The 21,549-nt window shown below is 38.2% G+C and overlaps 1 protein-coding gene across 2 annotated transcripts in view; it reads right to left on the bottom strand.

Moving 5' to 3' along the window:
- NOX1 (NADPH oxidase 1) overlaps positions 1-21,549 on the bottom strand; it is a 175,768-nt gene that overhangs the window by 19,979 nt on the left and 134,240 nt on the right. Inside the window, exon 1 of one of the 2 annotated variants that reach the window (XM_011383816.2) lies at positions 1,939-1,983. The exons of the other annotated variant lie outside the window; for it this stretch is intronic. Coding sequence (XP_011382118.1) covers positions 1,939-1,983 — 45 coding nt within the window. Of the gene's footprint in view, positions 1-1,938; positions 1,984-21,549 lie in introns of those variants that run through there. 2 annotated transcript variants of the gene reach the window in all.

Genomic DNA, 21,549 nt, shown 5'->3' with positions numbered 1-21,549 from the left:
GGAAAAAGAGATGAAAGCCATAGATACCCCAAGATTCAAAAGATAGAGGAGAGAAACTTATTTAGAAGGAGCAGAACTATTTCAGGATCCAAGAGGGACAAAGGCAAGGAACTCTGTCAGCCTAAAATCAAATGTAGGCAAAGCAAATGATGAAATACAGTGACATCTTGCAGTAAGTTCTATTTCCCACCTTGCCTATCATTTTCTCCACTATGAATGGAAAAGCAAGTGGAGTAGAAGACCTGCAGGAAAGTGGAGTAAAAATATTTTTTGAGTAATTTTTTTTCATTTAAAAAATGGTGCACAGAAGTATATTGTCAGAGATAGCAAGAAGTCTGAGCCTGCCAGCAGGATTGGTGAGGGATGGAAATTCAAAGCTAGATAGTTAAATGTGAGTCACCACCATGGGCGATAAACTCTCTGAGTAAAAAATAAGAGGATTAAAAAGCACAGATGATTCTAAAGCTAGAAACACCCTTATATTTATATCTAATCTAGTCACTTCATTAATCACCCCCCCACCCTCTTCACACACACGGGTGACTTGAAGTCTAGAGAGGATAAATAATTTGATCAAGTTCACTCGATTAATAGCAGAGCCAAAACTAATTCCCAGGTACACTATTTCCTAAACTAGTGCAAAAGTAAACGTAGGGCATTGAAACATTGAAAATATGTTATAGGATAACCTGCCCAAACAAAGACTTGGTCTCTTGATAAGTGAAGAACAAACAGCCCTCCAGGGGAATGTGATTGCTCTTAACGCCCTATTCCCTGGAGCACGTGGCAGCCTTATGGGACCTAAAGGAACAACAGGAAAAAAGAGAGAATCCCAGAAGAAGCAATAACATGAAGACTGAGGAAAGTGAGAAAGGACTTGGAGTCCCAGGCTCAGGGGTGGCTCAGAAATGGAATAAAGGGAGTGGAGAAAGGAGTGTGTGTGTATGTGTGTGTGTGTGTGTGTGTGTGTGTCTGTGTATGTGTGCACGCACGCACGTGTGCATGCTAGGAGGAAGAGATTGTGTATATGTAATGTGGTAAAGGAGTTCTGGCCTGAACACTGGGGAGCTGGGATTGAGTGATGGCTCTGCAATCAATTCGCTGTGTGACATCTGTGTCTTATTTTCTCCTGGAAAATCAAGGAGTTACTTTATATCCACACTATTCAATGCCATAACCACTACCCACATGCAACTACTGAGCAATTGAAATGTGGCTCGTCCTGACTGAGCTGTGCTGTAAGTGTAAAATGCACATCAGATTTCAAAGACAGTAAAAATAAAATAATATAAATTATTTCATTAATATTGTCAATTGATTATATGTTAAAAGGATTACATTTTTGATATATCGGGTTAAACAAATATATTACTAGACATTAATTTCACCTATTTTTTTTTTACCTTTTTCAATGTAAGTATTAGAAAATTTTTAAATCACATATATGGCTCACATTATATTTCTAGTGGACAGCGCCGGGCCAGATGACCTCTAAGATCACTTCTAACTCAAATGTTCAGTGATTTTATGAAATCTTGATAAGAACAGTAGAGGAAGGATGGAGAGAAATGAATGCTACATGGTAGTAGTTAGAAGTGAGATGGAAGAGAAAAAGAGAAGACAGAAATATTTTCACATTGAAATTTCAAATACTTGTGGCTCGACAACATGGACAATTGGATATTATTTGTCTCTTTACCAATCAATTTCTAGAGTTGGATTTTTTTTCCTTTTCTAAAATGGTGAAACATATTATACACAGAAGAGTATATAAAATATATTTTAAAAGTCCTAGAGTCGGACTTTTTAACTGATAACCGGCCTTGATGAACTCAATATTGGCATGGAATCTTTCCCTTTCAAATAACTTTAAAAATATTAATATGATGTCTCCTTAATCTGTTATAAGTAATTAATAGGCAGTAAAGCATCACTTACCAGAACCAAAACTGAGAGCCAGGGGTTAACCACCCAGTTTCCCATTGTCAAGAGGTGATTTGAAATCTCTCTAGGTAGCAGGAAAGATTCAGCAACCTGGATTCTGGAGAGGTTCTTCCAGGTTGGGACCTTTGTTCAGCTCAGGGTCTGTGAGTCTTGAGATGTGAAAGATATACATCTACCCACAAAGCTTTCAGGAATAAAGAAGTGCATTCGGCCCTCCTCCTCTGGACGGAACTATGTTATCAGCTTCAGGAGACTAGCCCAAACTTGAGAACCACAGGGGTTTTCCCTGGTGGGGATTTATTCCTTCAGGAAATAGCAATCTTCTTGAGTGAGAATATGATTTCTCATTTTATCAACAGGACCTAATGTGAGACATTGCCTTCCTTGATATGGCATCTGCTAAGGTTCCTCACATGAAAGAGGTTAGACTGGACTATAAAACATAATCTCAGAAGCAGAGTAGGAAGTGAGCATGTTAAGGAAGCTGCTTTAAGATGGGCTTTCAGAAGAGCTGCCACATCTGCCAGCTGCAATTTGGATCTCAAGCCTGGCTAGCTCAGAAATTTATGTATCTGGTGGATGATCAGTCAAAGAGGTTGATCTGGCTCTGGGGAGAACTTGGCTACATAGGACAAATGAAAAGAATGGCCAAATAGAATAAAAGAAAATTTAATGGTATAAGTGTACACCTCAGTTCATAAAACAGAGTCAGAGTGCTCAAAACAAGGGAGCCGATTGTCTCCTAGTATGATTGATTAGCTAGAGTTGTATGTTTACTTGCAGGCAGTGAATATTTTCCTTCTCTAAAACGGCACACACAAAAGGGTATATAAAACACATAGATAAGTTAAAGAATAACTTTAAGGAATGAATATCTATGTACTCACTACCTAAGTTAAAAAAACAAACATTTATTTCCAATATATTAAAGCCCTCTGTGAGGCCCTCTCTAACCACATCTCCCTGCTGTGAACCCTCAGTGAACCCTCTTCTCTCCCCCATCAGATGTAACTACTATCTCAAAATTGGGGATAATCACTGCCTTGTTTTTCTTTATAGTTTTACTAACTAAATACATCCTTAAACAATATACTGTTCAGCTTTTCTTGTTTTAGAACTTTTGAATAAATGGAACCTAGCTGTTTGTATGTATGCTTCTATGATTTGCTTTTTTTTTTCACTCAGCAGTATGTTTTTGAGATTTGTATATGTTGGTACATGTAGTTTCAGTTTACTTATACTGCTATATAATATTCCATTGCTTGAATATACCATGGTTTCTTTATCCATTCTACTGTGGTTAGATATGATGACGGAACAATGTTGATGGAATGATATACATGTGCTACAGTTTCTCTAAGGTATATACCTCCCGAAGTAGAATTTCTGGGTCCTGAGATTTACACATGTTCAATTCTGCTATGTAATACCGAATCCTTTCCCAAAGTGCTCACATAAATGTATACTCCAACAAGCCATGGATGAGTGTTCTACTTCTTCCATATGTTTACCAACACTTGGTATTTTCCAGCTTTTTATTTTTATGATAAAATTATTGTGATTTAAACTTTTATTTCCCTGATTACTAATGAGGTTGAGCATCTTTTATTTCAACTATTGCCTGGTTGAGGTTTCTCTTTTGAGAAGTGCTTATTCTAGTTTCTGGCCTATATTTCTATTGGTTTATTTTTCTGTGGCTTACAGATTCTTGGAGTTCTCTTTATAATCCAGTATTAATCTTTGATTGGTTATGTTGATGGCTTGTCTTTTCACTATCTTAATAGTGTTTTCTGGTAAATTAAAGTTCTTAATTTATATGTACTGTGATTTACCAGTCTTTTCCTTTATGATTTATACCACTTCCTGCCTTCTTTTAGAAATTCTTCACCCAGAGATCATTAAGATATTCCCTAATTTTTTCTTCTAAAATTTTTATAATTTTGCCTTTCCTATTTATGTTTCAAATCCATCTGGAGTTCATTTTTTGTGTGTATAGCGTGAGAGTCCAATTTACTATTTCTCCATATGGAAAACTAATTGTGCCAGTACCATTTTTTAAAAGTACTTTTTTCACTGATCCAAAATGTCAGTTCTATTGTACATCAAATGTCCATATACAGGCAGGTTTGTTCTTGAACTCTATTTAGTTCTCCCCTTGTCATAGCCTTAATTCCTATGGTTTTATGATAAGTCTTGACATCTGATAAGGCAAGTTACCCCATCTTGTTCTTCGAGAGTGCTTTGGCTCTTCTTGACCTTTTGCACTTTCATGTAAATTTTAGATTAAACTTCCTCTTGAACCTCCTTTGTTACATTTACTGCTAAGTAGTTTACATTTTTATATAGTTATAAATTATGTCCTTTTACTTTAATTTTTAATTGTGGCTATTATTTAAAATGCAACTGGTTTTTATATATCAGTTTTTGTACTAGCAATGCTGTTAAACTCATTAATTCTAATAATATTTCTGTATTTAGCTTTTTAGATTTTCTACAAACACAGTCATATTTTTTGGTATAATGATGACTTTATTTCTTCCTTCCTGATTCTTATATATTTTATTTCTTTTTCTTGGCTTAGTGCACTCACTAGAACTTCTAATATAACATTGAACAAAGGTAGTCATAGCGATCCCCTTATCTAATTCCCAGTCTCAAAAAGGATTCTTTCAAAATTTCACTATTAAGTGCGATGTTTGGTGTAGCTTTTTGTAAATACCTGGCTATGTGTCCTTATTTTAATTTACTTTAGGCACAAAAGTGAATATTTATTTAAAATAAGAAATCATAGCACATTTTAACAGTTTTATTGAGGTATCATTTACATACCATAAAATTTCTCTATTGTAAGGGTCCATCTCAATGCATAGCACATTTTATATTTTAAAAAGCTGAGAAATATTTTCAGTATCACAAAACTCATAAAAATAGCATAATACTTTCTTTAGCTGCCTAATACACCGGCAATTTAGTGTCATAACACTAGGTGAAATTAGCACAGTGGGTGGTTGGAGTTTTCCTGAAAGCCATTTCTATACTAAGGCAGATAGCAATCAGTTAACTGTACATGGAAGTGTCAGTGAACCACATAATACATATTCTCCTAAACCCAAACTAAACATACCACCACTACAACTTCCCCTTGGTTCTATTCTAGAAATGTCCATGGTCACTCCATCATCACTTGATGTGAGGGGAAGTATGACATAGGGGAAGAAGAAATGGAAAGAGATGGTTATCTTAACCATTTGTAGTGAAAATATGTTACTTTTGCAAATTCAAAACAAAATACTTGACCATGCCCAAGATCACACCTTAAAAGAGAAATTAATGCCTGTCCATGGAGAATTTAGGGAATTAGGCCTGGAAAAATTAGGGATTAGGGACATGAGCTTATTTATGTTTTGTTTTCATTTTTTCGTTTTTTTTGTTTGTTTGTTTGTTTTGTGGGTGTTTTCTTTTTTGAGAAGGTTTAGTTTGTTTTGTATGTGGACCCAAGGAGTCAACCTAGGACTGGAGGCTCTAAAGTAACACATTTTTGTTTAACATAAAGCAGAATTTTCTAGCACAGTGTTCAAAAAAATGAAGAAGTAATGAGTTTCCTGTGACTTGACATTAAGGAAAAATAAACAGCTCCTTGCCAGTTATTTTATAAGGGGACTTTCAGTACCAGATGGACAGTTAATTAAATGTCTTTGAAGTATCCTCCAACTTTAAGATCCTGTGATTCATAAGAGAATGATTTGCAACCTAGATGACAATTGAAGCCGGTGGGGAGGGTCCCCCATTCCCAGTATCAGAGTAGTAGGAAGTCAATTGATAAGTTGATGAGCATAGAACCTGAGCAAAGATAGTCAGGTAGCCTTAATAGAATATTATTATTAAGCTGCAGCAGCAGGATCAGTTGGGCCCTTTCAAGATAAGATTATACCAGCTAATCCAACTAAAATATGCATGCCCCAAATCTGAGGTCCCTCTTCCTTGGGCAATGGTGGATACACAAAATATGTCTTACTGCCCATCTCCTTTTTTTTTTTTTTTGCAAATTCTCCAACAATTAATTTCCTTCTTTTGGCTCTAGACATCATAATACCTCCCCTCCCTCTTTGTTTTACCAGACTGTCTTAATGTTTGCATTTCCCAGATCGAATGACATTAAGTTTGAAGTTGGCTGCTTCCTGGAGACCTCTCAGGAGTACTTAAATGTCACCTGTAATTTATCTGCAGTTATACTATAGGCCATAGGCTTTTGGAAAGATTTCCTGTAGACTGTTGATTACACCCATGGTAGGTGGATTTCTGTAAATTGCAAATGCAGAGCCCCACCTTAACTTGCTTGCTTTGTCTTCTTCCTGATCACTTGTCTTCGTCATCATTTGTCCCCAACTTACCTTTACATTTATAACTCTTGTACACCTTTTCCAGGAATTAATATGTAACAGTAAGTGCTGAATTACTTAACAGTTTAAACATGTGCTTAGGAAACTGAAAAAAAAAATGCTTCTACGAATTCTTTTAAGTATTTGATTGTTAGGACTTCAAAAAGAAAATTTTAAGTAGTCATGAATGGAAAAATTAGTACTTTGTTGTATTTATTTTACCGTTTATAATTGTTTTTAATTTGAATCCACAGAGGATGGTGCTTGGAAGATATCCTTCTCTTTTTAGAGATTAGGACCTCTAAAGGTATTAATCTGTCTTTGATCACAGTGTCCAAAAATGAAACATCCCATAATGATAAGAGGAATTGATGCATGTGGAATTTTTTGAAATCAGTTCTTTTCACTATGTTGAATCAGAATCAGACCTCACAAAGTAGCCTCTCTTAACAATAATATGGTGTGAGGGAACTGGATTTAACTCCCAGCTCCCCACGCACTACCAATGCTGCCTTGGAAAAGTCTAACTTTTCTTGGCCTCAGTTTTTTCATCTGTAACTTAGTGTACTTGTTTCTCATAGGGAGAATATCCAAGTAGTAGCCTATACTGAGAGGCAGAAAGTGTGCGGTGTTAGGGAAGAGGCAGTGAGGCAGTATGGTATAGTGGTTAGAAACACAGATTCCAGGGCTAGTCTACCTGAGTTTGAAGTCTGCCTCATTTTGCTTATCTATGAAATTTTATTTTATAAAAATTAAATGAGTTAAAATATGTAAAGCAATTAGAACAATGCACTTCATAGTTGCTTGCTATGATGATAATGATCCCAAAGAAAATATAAGCCGAGGGCCTGAACCCAACAGACTTTCTTTTACCATTGAAAAAGGGAGCAGAGGGAGTCACCTGAAGTCTAGCTGAACAAAAGTCCTACAACTAGGGACACACAGAAGAGGCCACTTTGATACTGGTAGGAGGGTTGGAGATGCAAAACTGGCTAGTCCCACTCCCGCATATGGCAGTGAGAATCCGGAGAAATATCTTGGCTGCAGAGATTCCCCAGAGGAGTGAGGGGTCCCAGCTCCAAACTGGGCTCCCGGCTCCAAACTGGGCTCCCCAGTCCAGGGTTCCAGTGCTGAGAAGAGATGTCTCCACAACTTCTGGCTGTGAAAACCAGTGGAGATTGTGGCTGAGTGAGAGGAAGGGTTAGGGGTGTCCAGGCATTCCTCTTAAAGGGCCCTGCATGAACTTACTTGGTGACAGACTCACTCACTTTGAACTCCAGCACTGGGGTAGCAGCTCGAAAGGCACCAGGGACATACAGGGAGGAACTGAATTGCCTGGCTTCAAGGAAGAGGCTGGAGGGGAAGCTTCCCCTCAGACAGAAATGTTGGTAGAGGGCATTGTTCCTTTTTAGAGCCTTCCTCCACCCGGCTTGCAGACCCAGGCAGTCACCATATCTGAGTCTCTGGCAACAGAGCTAACACAGGTCATCCCACTCTGGTGAGTCCATGAGACCTCGCCCCTCCCAACTGGTGGCCTGTCCAAGCTGCTACGAGTAGATTTTCCATACAAACAGCCTGTCTTGGCTCATGCTGTGGACTTTCCTAAAATCTTTCCAAGGTTCAAAAAACCTAAACAAGCAGCATTGGGCCTCGGCATGCCCCACACCTCTTGCTGAGCAGTCTCAAGCCCAGCACTAGCAGCAGCTGGCCTCAGTTTGCGGCTTGGCCTCTCAAGGCATTTCCAAGCCCATTATGGGTGGTGGCCATCTGCGGATTGCTTCATGGCTCATGCCAGGTGGCCCCAGCCAGGGCACAGGCTGCAGCTGAACTTGGCTTGAGGCAGAGCCCCTCCCAGGAAGCCTTGGCCTTCATTCCCGGTGGCCAGCTTCGATCTAAGCAGGAACACCACCTGGAGGCACATCTGAGAACGACACACCCAAAGTGCAGACATGGCATGCACTAGAGCCCTGCTAAAGCAAATCCTGCTCTGTAGGGTCAGCACATTAGCTCCTCCTGTGGTCATTGCCAGTCATCACAACCAATCAGCCTGAGGACAATCCCTCCCATTGACGAGTAAACAGCAACCAAGGCTCAATTACAACAGGAGGGCACACGTAACCCATACAAGGGACATAGCTGGAGCACCTGGCTCAGGTGACCACGGAAGACTGTGCCACTGGGACCCACAGCGCACCTACTACAAAAGGCCACTCTACTAAGACCAGGAGACATAGCAGCCCTACCTAATATGTAGAAACAAACATAAATAGGCAGCAAAAATGGAAAGACAAAGAAACATATCCCAAATGAAAGAACAGAATAAAGCTCTTGGTTGCAAAGATCTACAACCAAGAAAAAGAACTAGACAAAATGGAGACAAGCAACCTACCAGATGCAGCTTCAAAACAGTTGTTATAAGGATGCTCAAAAACTTAAGGGAAAAATAGAGGAACTCAGTGGGAACTTTAACGAAGAGATAGGAAACATAAAAAAGAAAGTCAGAAATGAAGAATACAGTAACAGAAATAAAGAATATCTTAGGAGGAATCAAAAGTCAATCTGAAGCAGAGGATCAAATCGGTGATTTAGAAGATCAGAACAGCAATTAAAAAAAAATCCAAAAAATAAAAAAATGAGGATAGTTTAAGGGGCCTTTGGGACAGCATCAAGTATACCAACATTTGCATCATAGGGATACCAGAAGGAGAAAAGAGAGAGAAAGAAACTGAAAATCTATTTCAATAAATAATGACTGAAAACTTCTCTAACCTGGTGAAGGAAATAGACATACAAGCCCAGGAAGTGCAGAGAGTCTCAAACAAAATGAACCCAGAAAGGCCCAAACCAAGACATATAACAGTTAAAATGTCAAAGGTTAAAGACAAAGAGAGAATCTTAAAAGCAGCAAGAGAAAAGCAGTTACCTGCAAGGGAGCTCCCATATGCCTGTCAGCTGATTTCTGAACAGGAACTTTGCAAGCCTGAAGGGATTGTCACGAAATATTCAAAGTGATCAAAAGTAAAGATCTACAACCAAGATTACTCTACCCAGCAAAGCTATCATTCAGAGTCAAAGGACAGATATATTGCTTCCCAGACAAGAAAAAGCTAAAGGGGTTCCTCACCACCAAGCCAGTATTATAGGAAATGTTAGAGGGACTTCTTTAAAAAGAAGAAAAAGAAATAAAAAGATTTTAAAATATCAATAATAAAATGACACTAACTACATATCTAGCAACAATTACTTTCAGTGCAAATGGGTTAAGTGCTCCAATCAAAAGATAGGGTGGCTGAATGCATAAGGCCCTTACATATACTGCCTACAAGAGACTCACTTCAGATAAAAAGACACACACGGACCGAAAGTAAAGGAATGAAAAAAGATATATTTATTTGAAGAAACCCAAAACACTACTTTGAAGAGACATGTGAATCCATATGTTCATTGCAACATTATTTATAATAACTAACATATGGAGGCCACCTGGGTGTCCATTAATGAATGGATGAGGTGGTGTATATATACATATGTATATATACACACACACACATACATACAATGCAATATCACTCAGCCATCTGCAACAACATGAATGGACTTAGAGGGTATTGTGCTGGAAGGGTTAGAGAAGGTGGCCCAGGTGTTCTAGGTCCCAATCTTGGAATGCTGCCCCCACACCTATAGCTAGTCAAGTGCACTGAGAAAAGAGCCACAATAAAGGCAATACCTACACCCAGGGCTTTGCCCATTGGTTCTCCAGTCTGCACATGGGCAAGAATACACATAAGATGAAATTCACCATTTTAGTCATTTTAAAGTGCACAACTCAGTGGCACTTAGTACATTCACAATGTTGTACAATCATTATCAGTATTTAGTCGCAGAAAATGTTTATCACTATGAAAGGAAACCTCATACCAATTAAGCAGTCACTCCCCAATCTTGTCTTCTCCAGTCCCTAGCAATTGCTTTCTTCTCTGTGGTATCTTCTTTCCATCCATCTCGATGTATTTGCCTATTCTGGACATTTTGTATAAATGGAATCAAACAATATGTGACTTTTGTGATTGGCTTCTTTCACTTACATATTATTCAGTATATTTTTACAGAGGGAAGGGTCCATAGAGAGACCCAAGACAGGTAAATCTGAAGGTGAGGAACAAAATATAGTCTTTGCTCTTATATTTAGAAATCTCAGTTGGAAGTTGACTCAGTTCCTTGGCCTTTTCTGAGAAAGTTGATCCAATGAAAGGGACCCCCTTTTTTTCTCTAATGGGTAGTTCAGCCAGGATCATTAATGTGTGTCTACTGAACCTGAAAAAACTAGCCAGTCTGGAGTGGGAGCAGGTGGTGGACAATCTTTGAGGAAAGACTGAAAATGTGTCTCTGCCTTGGAACTGACCTCTCTTCACTGTGAATTTTTTGCTGCCCTTGAGTGGTTTCCTGGTTGTACAAGCAAAGGGAAAACAGGTAACTTTGGGGGAGAGAATAACATTATTTCGTTGCTTTGTAATTGGTCTCAGAGAGGATTTGTTCATTTCAAAGGGGGAGAAATGAATATTTTGAGGAGTTTGCTTAAAGTTCCATTTTATCGGGGAAAACTTATTCCTACTGGAATTTCCAAAGACTAAATCAGAGAATCAACAAAGTGAGCATTTGCTAATTCAATGTTCATTCTACAAACATTTATTAAGTATTTTCCCTCTAACAGGCACTGTGTCAGGAGCTGATGATACAGTAATAAGATGACAAATTCCTTGTCTTCATGGAACTTACATTCTGGTGAGAAGGGCTGATAAAAACAAGTAAAAAGAAAAATATTTCAGGGAGTGATGGGTACTATGAAGAAAACTGAAACAGGTAAGGAAGTAGAGAATAATGTGTGTGTGATGGAGGGATTATTTTAGATAGGGTAATCAGGTAAGACCTCTTTGAGAAATTGACACTTTAATGCTGAGAAGGGAACAGTCCTGCTTCTTTGGGGTTCTAGATGGAAGGACTAGTATGTATAAAGAACATGAAGTGGAAATGAGCTTGGTGTGCTAGAGGAACAGCAAGAAGGCTGGCGTTATGAGTTAAATTGTGTCTCCTCAAAAATTCATATGTTGAAGGTATAACCTGCAGTACCCCAGAGTGTGACCTTATTTGGATGTAATTGGTTAAGATGAAGTCAAACTGCAGTAGCGTGAACTTCTATTCCAATATGACCTGTGTCCTTATAAAAGGGGGATATTTGAACACAGACATGCACACAGGGAGAATAACCATGTGAAGATGAAGACAGGGATCAGGGTGATGCTTCTATAACCCAAGGATCGCCCAACTTTGCCAGCAAACCACCAGATGCTAGGGTACAGGCATGGAACAGATTCTTCTTCACAGCTCTCAGTAGGAAAAACTCCTGCCAACATCTTGACTTCTAGCCTCCGGGAATGTGAGAAACAAATTTCTGTTGTTTAAGCCACTCAGTGTGGGATACTTTATTCTGGCAGCCCTAGCAAACAAATACAGCCAGTCTTGCTGGAGGGAAGTGAGAGTAGGCGCTAAGAAATGAGTTCAGAGAAGTAGATAAAAGTCAGATTATTTAAGGCCTCGCAGGCCTTTGAAATGTGTTACAAATAGAGTTAAACCTATTGTTTTTGGTAGATTTAGGGAGACTCTGAAGATTAGAAGTAGGCGAGGGCTATAGGTCACCTCTCCCGCAGCCTCCTTACAAGATAGAACATCACAGTGAAGGTAATTGTCAGTCTGAATTCAATGACTTATACAATTATTAACGATCAGGGACTAAAGCAGTCATATAGCCTCTTCTTGTGAACTGGATGAAGTACATGTTCTTTGACCTTTAGGAACTCCAGCAAGTTCCTTCTTTGAATGAAAGATTTATCTGAAACAGAAGGCCTAATAAAATGGTAATGGAATCAGTCTATCTTCTCGGTGGAGCAGGAAAATCTTCTATTAGGTGGTATATTTATTGCTGTTCTACAAATGACCCCAAAATCTAGTGCCTCAAAACAATAAACATTTATTATCTCACATAGTTTCTGTGTGTCAAAAATCCGGGAGCAGCTTAGTTGTGTTGTTCTGGCTGAGAATCTCCCATGAGGTTGCAGTCAAGATGTTGGCTAGGGCTGTAGCCATCCAAAGGCTTGAAGGGGCCAGGGATCTGCTTCCAAGGTGGTTCATTCATATATTTAGTAAGTGTGTGTTAGTTCTTGGCAAGAGATTTCAGCTCCCTACTTGGACTTCTTCATAGGGCTGCTTGCATGTTCTCATAACAAGATTACAGCAATGATCCAAGAAAGAGCAAGAGAGAAGCTGCAATGTCTTTTCTGACATAGTCTTGGGAGTCACACTCTGTCATTTCCATAATATCCTACTGATTACACAGGTTATCCCTATTCGATGTGGGAAGGAACTACACAAGAAAGGCATCACTGGGGACCATCTAGCAGGCCGGCTACCACATAGTGGGACATAGGACCACATAGAGTCTGAGGTTTTGAATGCCACTCCAAAGATTGTTGAGCTCTGGGGCTGGTTTGTCAGACTTTTATATTTTATTTACGCAAGGGTAGAGGCACCTGGACAATATTTGTAGCCATTCCACATGTGTTGAACCTGAGTAGGGTCTTTCAAATCCTAACTAACCACTCCTGAGTACGTATTCCTGATTAGGATAATTCAGATATTAACTAACCACTCTCAGAGAATGGATTAATACTAATTTACAATGAGTTGTATAAATTGTTTATCAATTTATAATGAATAATATAATGAATAAACATTGTCTGGTTCTTCTCCACTTCCAAATATATACTAAATCTACCCCGTCTTCCTACCTCCATTGCCCTCACCCTAGACCAGCATTTCAAAAGGTCATTTTGCAGACAGATACACTATTTCATTAAGTCATTACTTCTATGAATCCAAGATGTTAAAGTTTGTAAAACCTGCCATTTTTTTTATGCACCCAGAAATAAAAAATTGTTCTCAATTAAACTATGACATACCATTAATGGTAAAATTCATTCCAATTTCAGGGGTGATCAAAAGTGAAAAAACACACATTCAGAGTAGATTAAATAAGATAAGTCACCCAGTGCTACTGAAGTGTTTTGAAGTGAATTATAGACAATATAAAACATTGTACACATACAGTAACATGGTAAGGATTTTATTTTAAATGTAATAGAAAGCAGTATTGAGCAGAGAAGAGATGAAATCTAGTTTCCAGTTTTATAAGTATATTCTGTTAGTGGTGCAAAGAACAGATTATGAGAGAGGGATGTGACCAGAGTGACTTGGTCTAGAGTCGGAGCAGTAGATATAGAAAGAAAGGGTGGATTTAGGATATATTTTGAAGAGGAGAAGGACCAGCAATGTTTATTCATATTGATAAACAATTTATACGACTCAACAAGCAGAAAGAAAACATTGCTCCAAACTTAAATACCTCCCAGAATTATTAACTCTTGTTTTGGCATTTCTTAACTCAGTACTACTAGGTCTCTGTGACTTCCTAAAGCTCTACCAATCCCTTATTAGCTGTAGTGAGTCCCACCTCCAAGTGCTAGTATTTCACTTTATTGTAAAAGAGAAAGCAGCATATTAAATTAAGTCACACTAGGGCATGAATGACTGACAATAGCCCTTTGTGTCTTTTCCAGGAGCACTGACATTTTTACATGGGTGCTTCATTTATTTATTTTTGTTGTGGTAACACTGGTTTCAGGCATACAACATTATAATTTGATATCTGTATACACTATAGATCAAAAGTCTAATTTCCATCCCTGGATGCTTTCAAATATAAAGTGTCTTAGTCTGTTCATGCTGCCATAACAAAATACCACAGACTGGGTGGCTTAAACAAAAGATATTTATTTTCTCAGAGCTCTGGAGGCTAGGAATCTGAGATCGAGGTGCCATTAGGGTTGGTTTATGGTGAGAGTTTTCTTCTTGGCTTGCAGATAAGCTGCCTTCTTCCTCTGTCCTCACTGGTCTTTCCTCTGGGCGCACACAGAGGGAGAGAGAGGGAGAGATGGAGAGATAGAGAGAGAGAGGGAGAGATAGAAGGAGAGAGGGAGAGAGGGAGAAAGGGGAACAGGGAGGGAAATATCTTGTGTCTCGTCCTTCTCTTACAAGGACACAGGCCCTATCGAAATAAGACCATGTCCTTATGACCTTACTTAACCTTTATTAACTACTTATATGCCCTATCTCAAATTTAGCCACATTGGCTAATTACCACTTTAACATATGAAATTTGGGGGCACACAATTCAGCACCACTCTGCAGAATATATACTAGGGAAATAATTTGAAGAACAAGAAAATTATGAATAAAGATTTATTGCAGCATTAGCAATAGTGGCGAAAAAAGGAAACAATACAAATGCTCAAAAGAATAGTCAAGTCAATTATAGTATATCTAAACAGTAGAACACCACACAGCCACTTAAAAAGACTATAACAGGAAAATGCATATGCTTTGACATTGATAAAGAGGAAAGCCAAGATATCGGGATAATCACAACTATGTAACATTTGGCATGTAGAAAGCCTGAAAGGGAATACAGCAAAATATTAAATGTGGCTATTGATAAGTAGTGAGTTTGTGTGATTTAAAAATATTTTGCTTTTCTAAATGTTCTAAGTTTTTAATTGGGCATGCATTTCTTTTATATTTTTATTTATTTTTATTTTTATCAAAGTTATACATTATCATAGTCTACAGAGTTAAATAGTTCTACAAGTTTTGTTGTGAAAAATAGTGCTTTTCCCCTTCCCTATAATTTCTCATTCCCCAGAGAGAAGAGCTTTTGTCTCTTTTAGCTGATTCTTTTAGCACTTATCTTGGTTCTCTAACATTATCTAATTGTTGTTTTTTAACTTTTTTAGTTTTGGGCATTGTCTATTGACATACCTACACACACTTTGCCCCACACCTCGCTCAAGGACCCTTCCTATCCCTACATTATTCCAATATAGGCATATTGTGATTTTGGTTAGATCACTGTTCGGTGTTTACAGTGTGGTGGCTAAGTAGACATTATTTGCAATTGATCCATGAAATATGAATACTTTTCCTTATTGACACAACTTTTTGTTTTTCCTTTAGCTAATTATTATTATTTTTTCTTTAGTTTTCTTCTCAAAGCTTAGCAGAAATTCAACTTTAAACTATCAACTTTAAACTATCCACCTCCTCTCCATGTGTTCAGGTATATCAGGTATTTTGATGTTTTCTCTCTTAAAGGCTTCTGGCCTGTATGAGTTGGTTGTCTTCTATTTTTTCCTGATGTGCAACTGTCATCCTGGGACCTTCCTTTATTATCCTTGAGATTCCCTTTTACCTCTTTCTTATGCTGGATTCTTTCCCCACTAACCTAAGTCTTTCCTTCTTCTTGGTTTAAAACTCTTGTTTTAACCAGGAGGTGCATGAAGGGTAAATTTTTGAGACCTTGTTTGTCTGAAAATATCTTTATTCTGCTCTCACACTTGATTGACAGCATGACTGGGTACAGAACACTAGGTCGAAAATTATTATCCTTCAGAATTTTGAAGGCATTTCTCCATCATCTCTTCATTTCCAATGTTGATATTGAGGAATTCAAAGCCATTCTGATTCCTGATCTATTATATGTGACCTGTTTTTATCTCTAGAAGCTTGTGCGATCTTCTTAACCTAACACTGAGAAATTTTATGAAGATGTGTCTTAGTGTGGGTCCATTCTCATTAGTCACAGGTTCTTTCAACCTGGAGACTCACGACTTTCATTTTTGGGAAAATTTCTTGAATATATTAAAATGTTCATTCCTTTAATTTTCTCACTATTGTTATAAGGTTCAGCTTCTTCAGATCTGCTGAGGGAATTAATCACTTCACCATTTGCTTTCTAGCTTTCAAAATACTATCAATTCTATCTTCTTTCTTTGTAAGTTATGACTTTTTTTAAAAATCCCACCACTATCATTTTTTACATATTATACACACATTTTGGATACTAATCCTTTTAGTTTTGTTATTATTTTTCAAATCTATGTTTTCTTTTACTGTCATTAAAATGGGGCTTAGTGAAGGAGCAAAAACAAATTTGTGTACAATCTGCCATCCTTATATAGAACCATGAATTGCTTTTATAGTTTAAACTACAAATTTCACATATGAGTGAAACTTTCCAGAATAGTAAAAGTCTAGGGGAAAACATCTTTTGGGCTTTGGAGCCTTCCTAGAACCCTTTGGATTGCACATTGTAGGTCACCACTGAAATCATCAAGTCAGCTCTGGGGAAAAGCTTTAATGAACTGCAGGCACCCTGCATGTACAATGGATTGAAATAACTTATGATATTGTGAAAGTTTGCCATTATATCAGAAAGTGTTTTCAGTTCCTCTCTCAGCTTGCTAAGTCACAGGCCCAGAAGAAACTGAATAGATGATGCTTGTATGGCATGATTTCAGGAAAAGGTCTCATTCTTAAGTTTGTACCCTTCCTTCATCCTGCCATTGCGACCCTCCCTGGTATTTGAAATCTTTTTTACCCAAAGACAGAGCCTTTCTTTTCACAACCAGAGGACAAACTCTCTGGTAGAGGAACATGGTGACTTATCATCCCAAGAAGCTGTTGATGGATACAGAGACCACCAGGGCTCTGAGTATTTGAGGTCAGAGAGAGGGCACTTTGAAGAAGGTCCAGGAGCACAAGAATGAGGGAGATCTAGGAAAGAAAATCTGAGATCATTGGTAATGAACATTTCTTCTTTCATAGTGTTGCCAAAGGTGATGGGGAGAGCCTAAGCCTCTGATATTTTAGAAAACATTTTATTCACACTTATGAAGCCAACATTTCAATTGCCAAGCCATACTGATGACGTACCACAAGATGTGAGGAGCTGCAAGGAGATGCTTGGAGAAGCAGTGAATGGAGTGAAGACAAATGCCACAGATGAAAGAAGTATCAATGAAAACAACTAACTGGACCTATTGTGGTAATCATTTTACAATATATGTAAATCAAACCATTATGCTGTATACCTTAAACTTGTACAGTGATGTTATGTCAATTATTTCTCAATAAAACTGGGGGAAAAACAACAACAATAATTATGTGTTTGTCTTTGGGGAGCCTCCAATGGGTTTATTTCAAAGCTGATAATAATGAACAGAAAACAATTACATCAGGGAAGTATTAATATGCATATCTAATATCCCTTTCTGCCTTGTGTGTACTGGGCCATGCCTTCTGGTCACAGAGACATAGGCAAGATTGCATGGTTGGTATAGGTAGCAGACAATGTGGACTCATTTGTAATAAGGCTGTCAGGGCTGTTTAACGTGTTTCAGAAACCTTCCTCAGCCCCAAGCAGCTTGAGAAGTGGCACATGACAAGCTAAGGCTTGCCATAATACATCATTCTTCATTACTGCCAGGCAACCCATTTGTTTTTAGCACAGGGTATGTAAAAGGAAAAATAATAGGATGCAAGTTCTGGTATATATCTGGGGGATCCGTGGTGAGGGAGGCAAAGTCTCTCCCATGCCATGAAGGCCAGAGTCAGCAATTTGATCTGCACTAGTTCTATGGAGAAATGTAAAGAGGCCTGAATTCTCATACATTGCTGGTGGGAATGCAAAATAGGATAGCCCCTATGGAGGGGAATTTGCTGCTATCTAGTAAAATTACATATGCATACATAAAGCAATCTCGCTTTCCAGAATGTATTCCAAAGACATACTGGAAAACATGCAAAATGACATATGCCTAATGCTATTCACTGTGACATTATTTGTAATATCAAAAGAATGAAAGAAACCCAGTACATCCACATAATGGAATAGTATACAATTATAAAACGGGATGAAGATAATCATATACTGAAATAATGACCCACAGGATATAATTGATAAAAAGCAAGGTAGAAATAGTTTTTATAGTATGTTACCTTTTGTGTACAAAAAGGGGAGAAATGCACACATACACACACATTTGCTTGTATTTTCCAAAAAGAAACATCAAAAATATAAACCGAAATCTAAACAAAACGAAACAAAACAAAAAACCTGGAGAAAGGAGAGAACAGAGTGCAGTGATAGGAATAGAAGCTATACTTCTGTAAACGTACCTTGCTATCTACTTTTGACTTTGGAAGCATAATTTAAAATAAAATTATGAAAATAAAAAGAAACAAATGAACCTCACTGTATATCATGTTATTGGCATAGTTATACAAAAAAGAGAATAATTTGAAGTGACTTTAAAACAATATTTTGGCTGTATAGCCCTAGTGATATATGGTCTAAGGACAAAATAAACCACATACACAAAAAAATCTTAAACTGTCTTCAGTAGTCTTATTGTTAATAGCAATGTTAGCATTGTTATTTTGAAGTGGTTATTGGTTTATTTAGAATGAAGCAAGTATGAAGTTAATACAGTTAGAAACCAAGATTGTCAGAGTAAGAGAAAAAAAAGATGTAAGTACAAAATAAAGAAATTAGGTAAAATCCTGTACTATTAAATTTGAATTGGAAATATCATCACAAATTAATATTTTCATTTTTATTTTTCTTTTTGTCATCTTTATTGAAATATAATAGACAATTAGTTGCTTGTATTTACATTGTACAGTTCAATGAGTTTTTTTTTCAATTATCATTGGCATTCAATAATATACCAGTTTCAGTGGTATAGCATAGTGATCAGAGATCCACATAACTCGCAAAGCGATCATCCCACCACATCTAGAACCCCTCTTCCCCTTTACATATTTATTACATTATTAACCGTCTCCCCCATGTTATACTCTATATGTCCATGTCTATTCTGCAATTATCCATTTGTACCTCTTAATCCCTTTGCCTTTTTTTGTCCCCCCCCAAATCCTCTCCCATCTAGCATCCCTCTAAATATTCTATGAGTTTATTGCTTTTGTTGTTGTAGTTGTTGATTTTGTTCTTTAGATTCCACATACATGTGAAATCATGCGATATTTGTCTTTCTCTATCCGATTCATTTCATTCAGCACAATATCCTCTAGGTCCATCAAGGCAATACCTTTTTCCATCTCCTTCCTTTTATGCCGTGTTTGTCTTTTAATCTGAAGTGAGTCTCTGATAGGCAGCATATGTAGGGGTCTTATTTTCTGATCTATTTAGCCATTCTATCTTTTGGTTGGAGCACTTAAGTCTTTTTCACCTGAGGTACTTGTTGAGAGGAATGTAGTTGTTACCATTCTTTATTCCTGTTTTTGATACATGTTTTTCCTTCTTAAAAAGTCCCTCCAACATTTCTTGTGATACTAGTTTGGTGGTGATAAATTCCTTTAGCTTATTTTTGTCTGGAAAGCTCTTTATCTGTCCTTCGACTCTAAATGATAGCTTTGCTGGATAAAGTATTCTTGGTTGTAGATCCTGGGTCTTCATACTGCCAAATATTTTGTGCCAAGCCCTTCTGTCCCACATAGTTTCTTTTGAGAAATCAGCTGCCAGTCTTACGGGTGCTTGCTTGTAGGTAACTAACTGCTTTTCTCCTGTTGCTTTTACAATTCCCTCTTTGTATTTAACCTTTGGCATTTTAATGATGATGTGTCTTGGTGTGGGCCTCTTTGAGTTCCTGGTTTTGGGGCCTCTCTGAACTTCCTGGGGTTTTATGTCTATTTCCTTCACCAGGTTAGGGAAGTTTTCCATCAATATTTCTTCAAATAGTTCTCCAACATCTTGTTTTCCTTCAGGTACCCCTATGACACGGATATTTTTACCTTTAATAATGTCCCATAGGCTCCTTAAATTATTGTTATAGTCTTGGCTTTTTTCTTGCCATTATGATTGAGTGTCCTTGCCTTTCCCATCCTCTATATAGGTTATTTGATCCTCTTCTTTATTCACTTTACTTATTCCATTTAATATACTTCTCATCTCAGATAATGTGTTCTGCACTTCTGATTGGTTTCCTTTTATAATTTCCATTTCCATTTTTATGTTCTTTATCTCTTTGTTAAACTTTTCACTGAATTCATCTACACTTCCCATAAGTTCATTGAACATCTTTATAACCAGTGTTTTGAACTCTGCATCTGTTAGATTACTTGACTCCATTATATCTGGATCTCTGTTCTGTTCTGTCATATGGTTTCTGCTTCTTTGTCTTACCATTTTGGCTGCCTTTCCATGCCTGTTTCTATGTACTAAGCAAAGCTCCTAAGTCTCCTGGTCTTATTAGTGTGGATTTGTGAAGTAAGTGTCCAGTGGCACAGTCCTGAGAGGGGTTCAGCTGCAGGCCAAATTTAGCCCAAACCTCCACTCCTCCGGGGCCACCTGTTAAGATTCAGCAAGCAATCCACAGATGCTGTGCTTATAGTTGCCTCAAAGGGTCACACCAGAAAACGAGGCCAGCTGGCTCCAGTGTGAGTCTAGGAGCTGCTCAGCAAGGAGCACCTGACTCACCGAGGACACACCTGAATGTGGCTTGGGTGAGGCTGAGAGTTGGGGGAAGCAGAGTTTCAGGGAATCCTCGGGGCGGAGTGACCTCTGTTATCCAGTTTGATGATGTCACGGCTATGGCAGTGCTGTGTCCAGCACACTGGTAATGGGTAGGGCTCAACAGGGAACAATGAATACTGCTGGCACTTCTATACAGAGCAAGTCTTGCCTCTGCCCTCACTGCAACAACTCAGTATCACCCAGTAAGTCCCTGGGATCCCCTGCACAGCCGAACTGCCACTGGTGCTCAGAGTGAGCAGGTCCGTCACCGCTAAAGTCCACTCACAGACATGGCCCCTTTCAGAGGCGTCTGCCACTGCTGCAGCTTCCGTCTCACTCAGCCACTTGGGACAGGGCAGCCTCGCGTCCTCGCCCCGTCCTACCTTCTGCCTTTGCAGGGTGATTTCTTAGATTTCTCCCTAGTTGTAGGACTTGGTCATCTAGATCCCAGGTGATTTTTCCTTGCTGTTTGATCCTTGTTTCTGTCACAACTTTGATTTGGTTGAACGGATGATGAACAGAGCCTCTATTATCTACGTCATATTTTTTTCGCCCTGCTATTTTTTCCTTTTTAAAAATGTTTTTCCTAGCTCTATCTACTGAACAACCCAGGAGCAATGACAACTCAACAGCAACAAATAACCTTAGCACCCAGGCTTTGGTCTTTAAATAGCATTTCCCACCTAAAGGAAACAGTCCTTTGTATAAATGGCTATCCAGGTCTGAGTCAGTAAATATACAAGA

The sequence above is a fragment of the Pteropus vampyrus genome, unplaced genomic scaffold (assembly GCF_000151845.1).
Source record: "Pteropus vampyrus isolate Shadow unplaced genomic scaffold, Pvam_2.0 Scaffold543, whole genome shotgun sequence".
Classification (NCBI taxonomy): domain Eukaryota; kingdom Metazoa; phylum Chordata; class Mammalia; order Chiroptera; family Pteropodidae; genus Pteropus; species Pteropus vampyrus.
The sequence above is the reverse complement of the archived record's forward strand: the minus strand, read 5'-3'. Positions and strand labels throughout refer to the sequence as shown.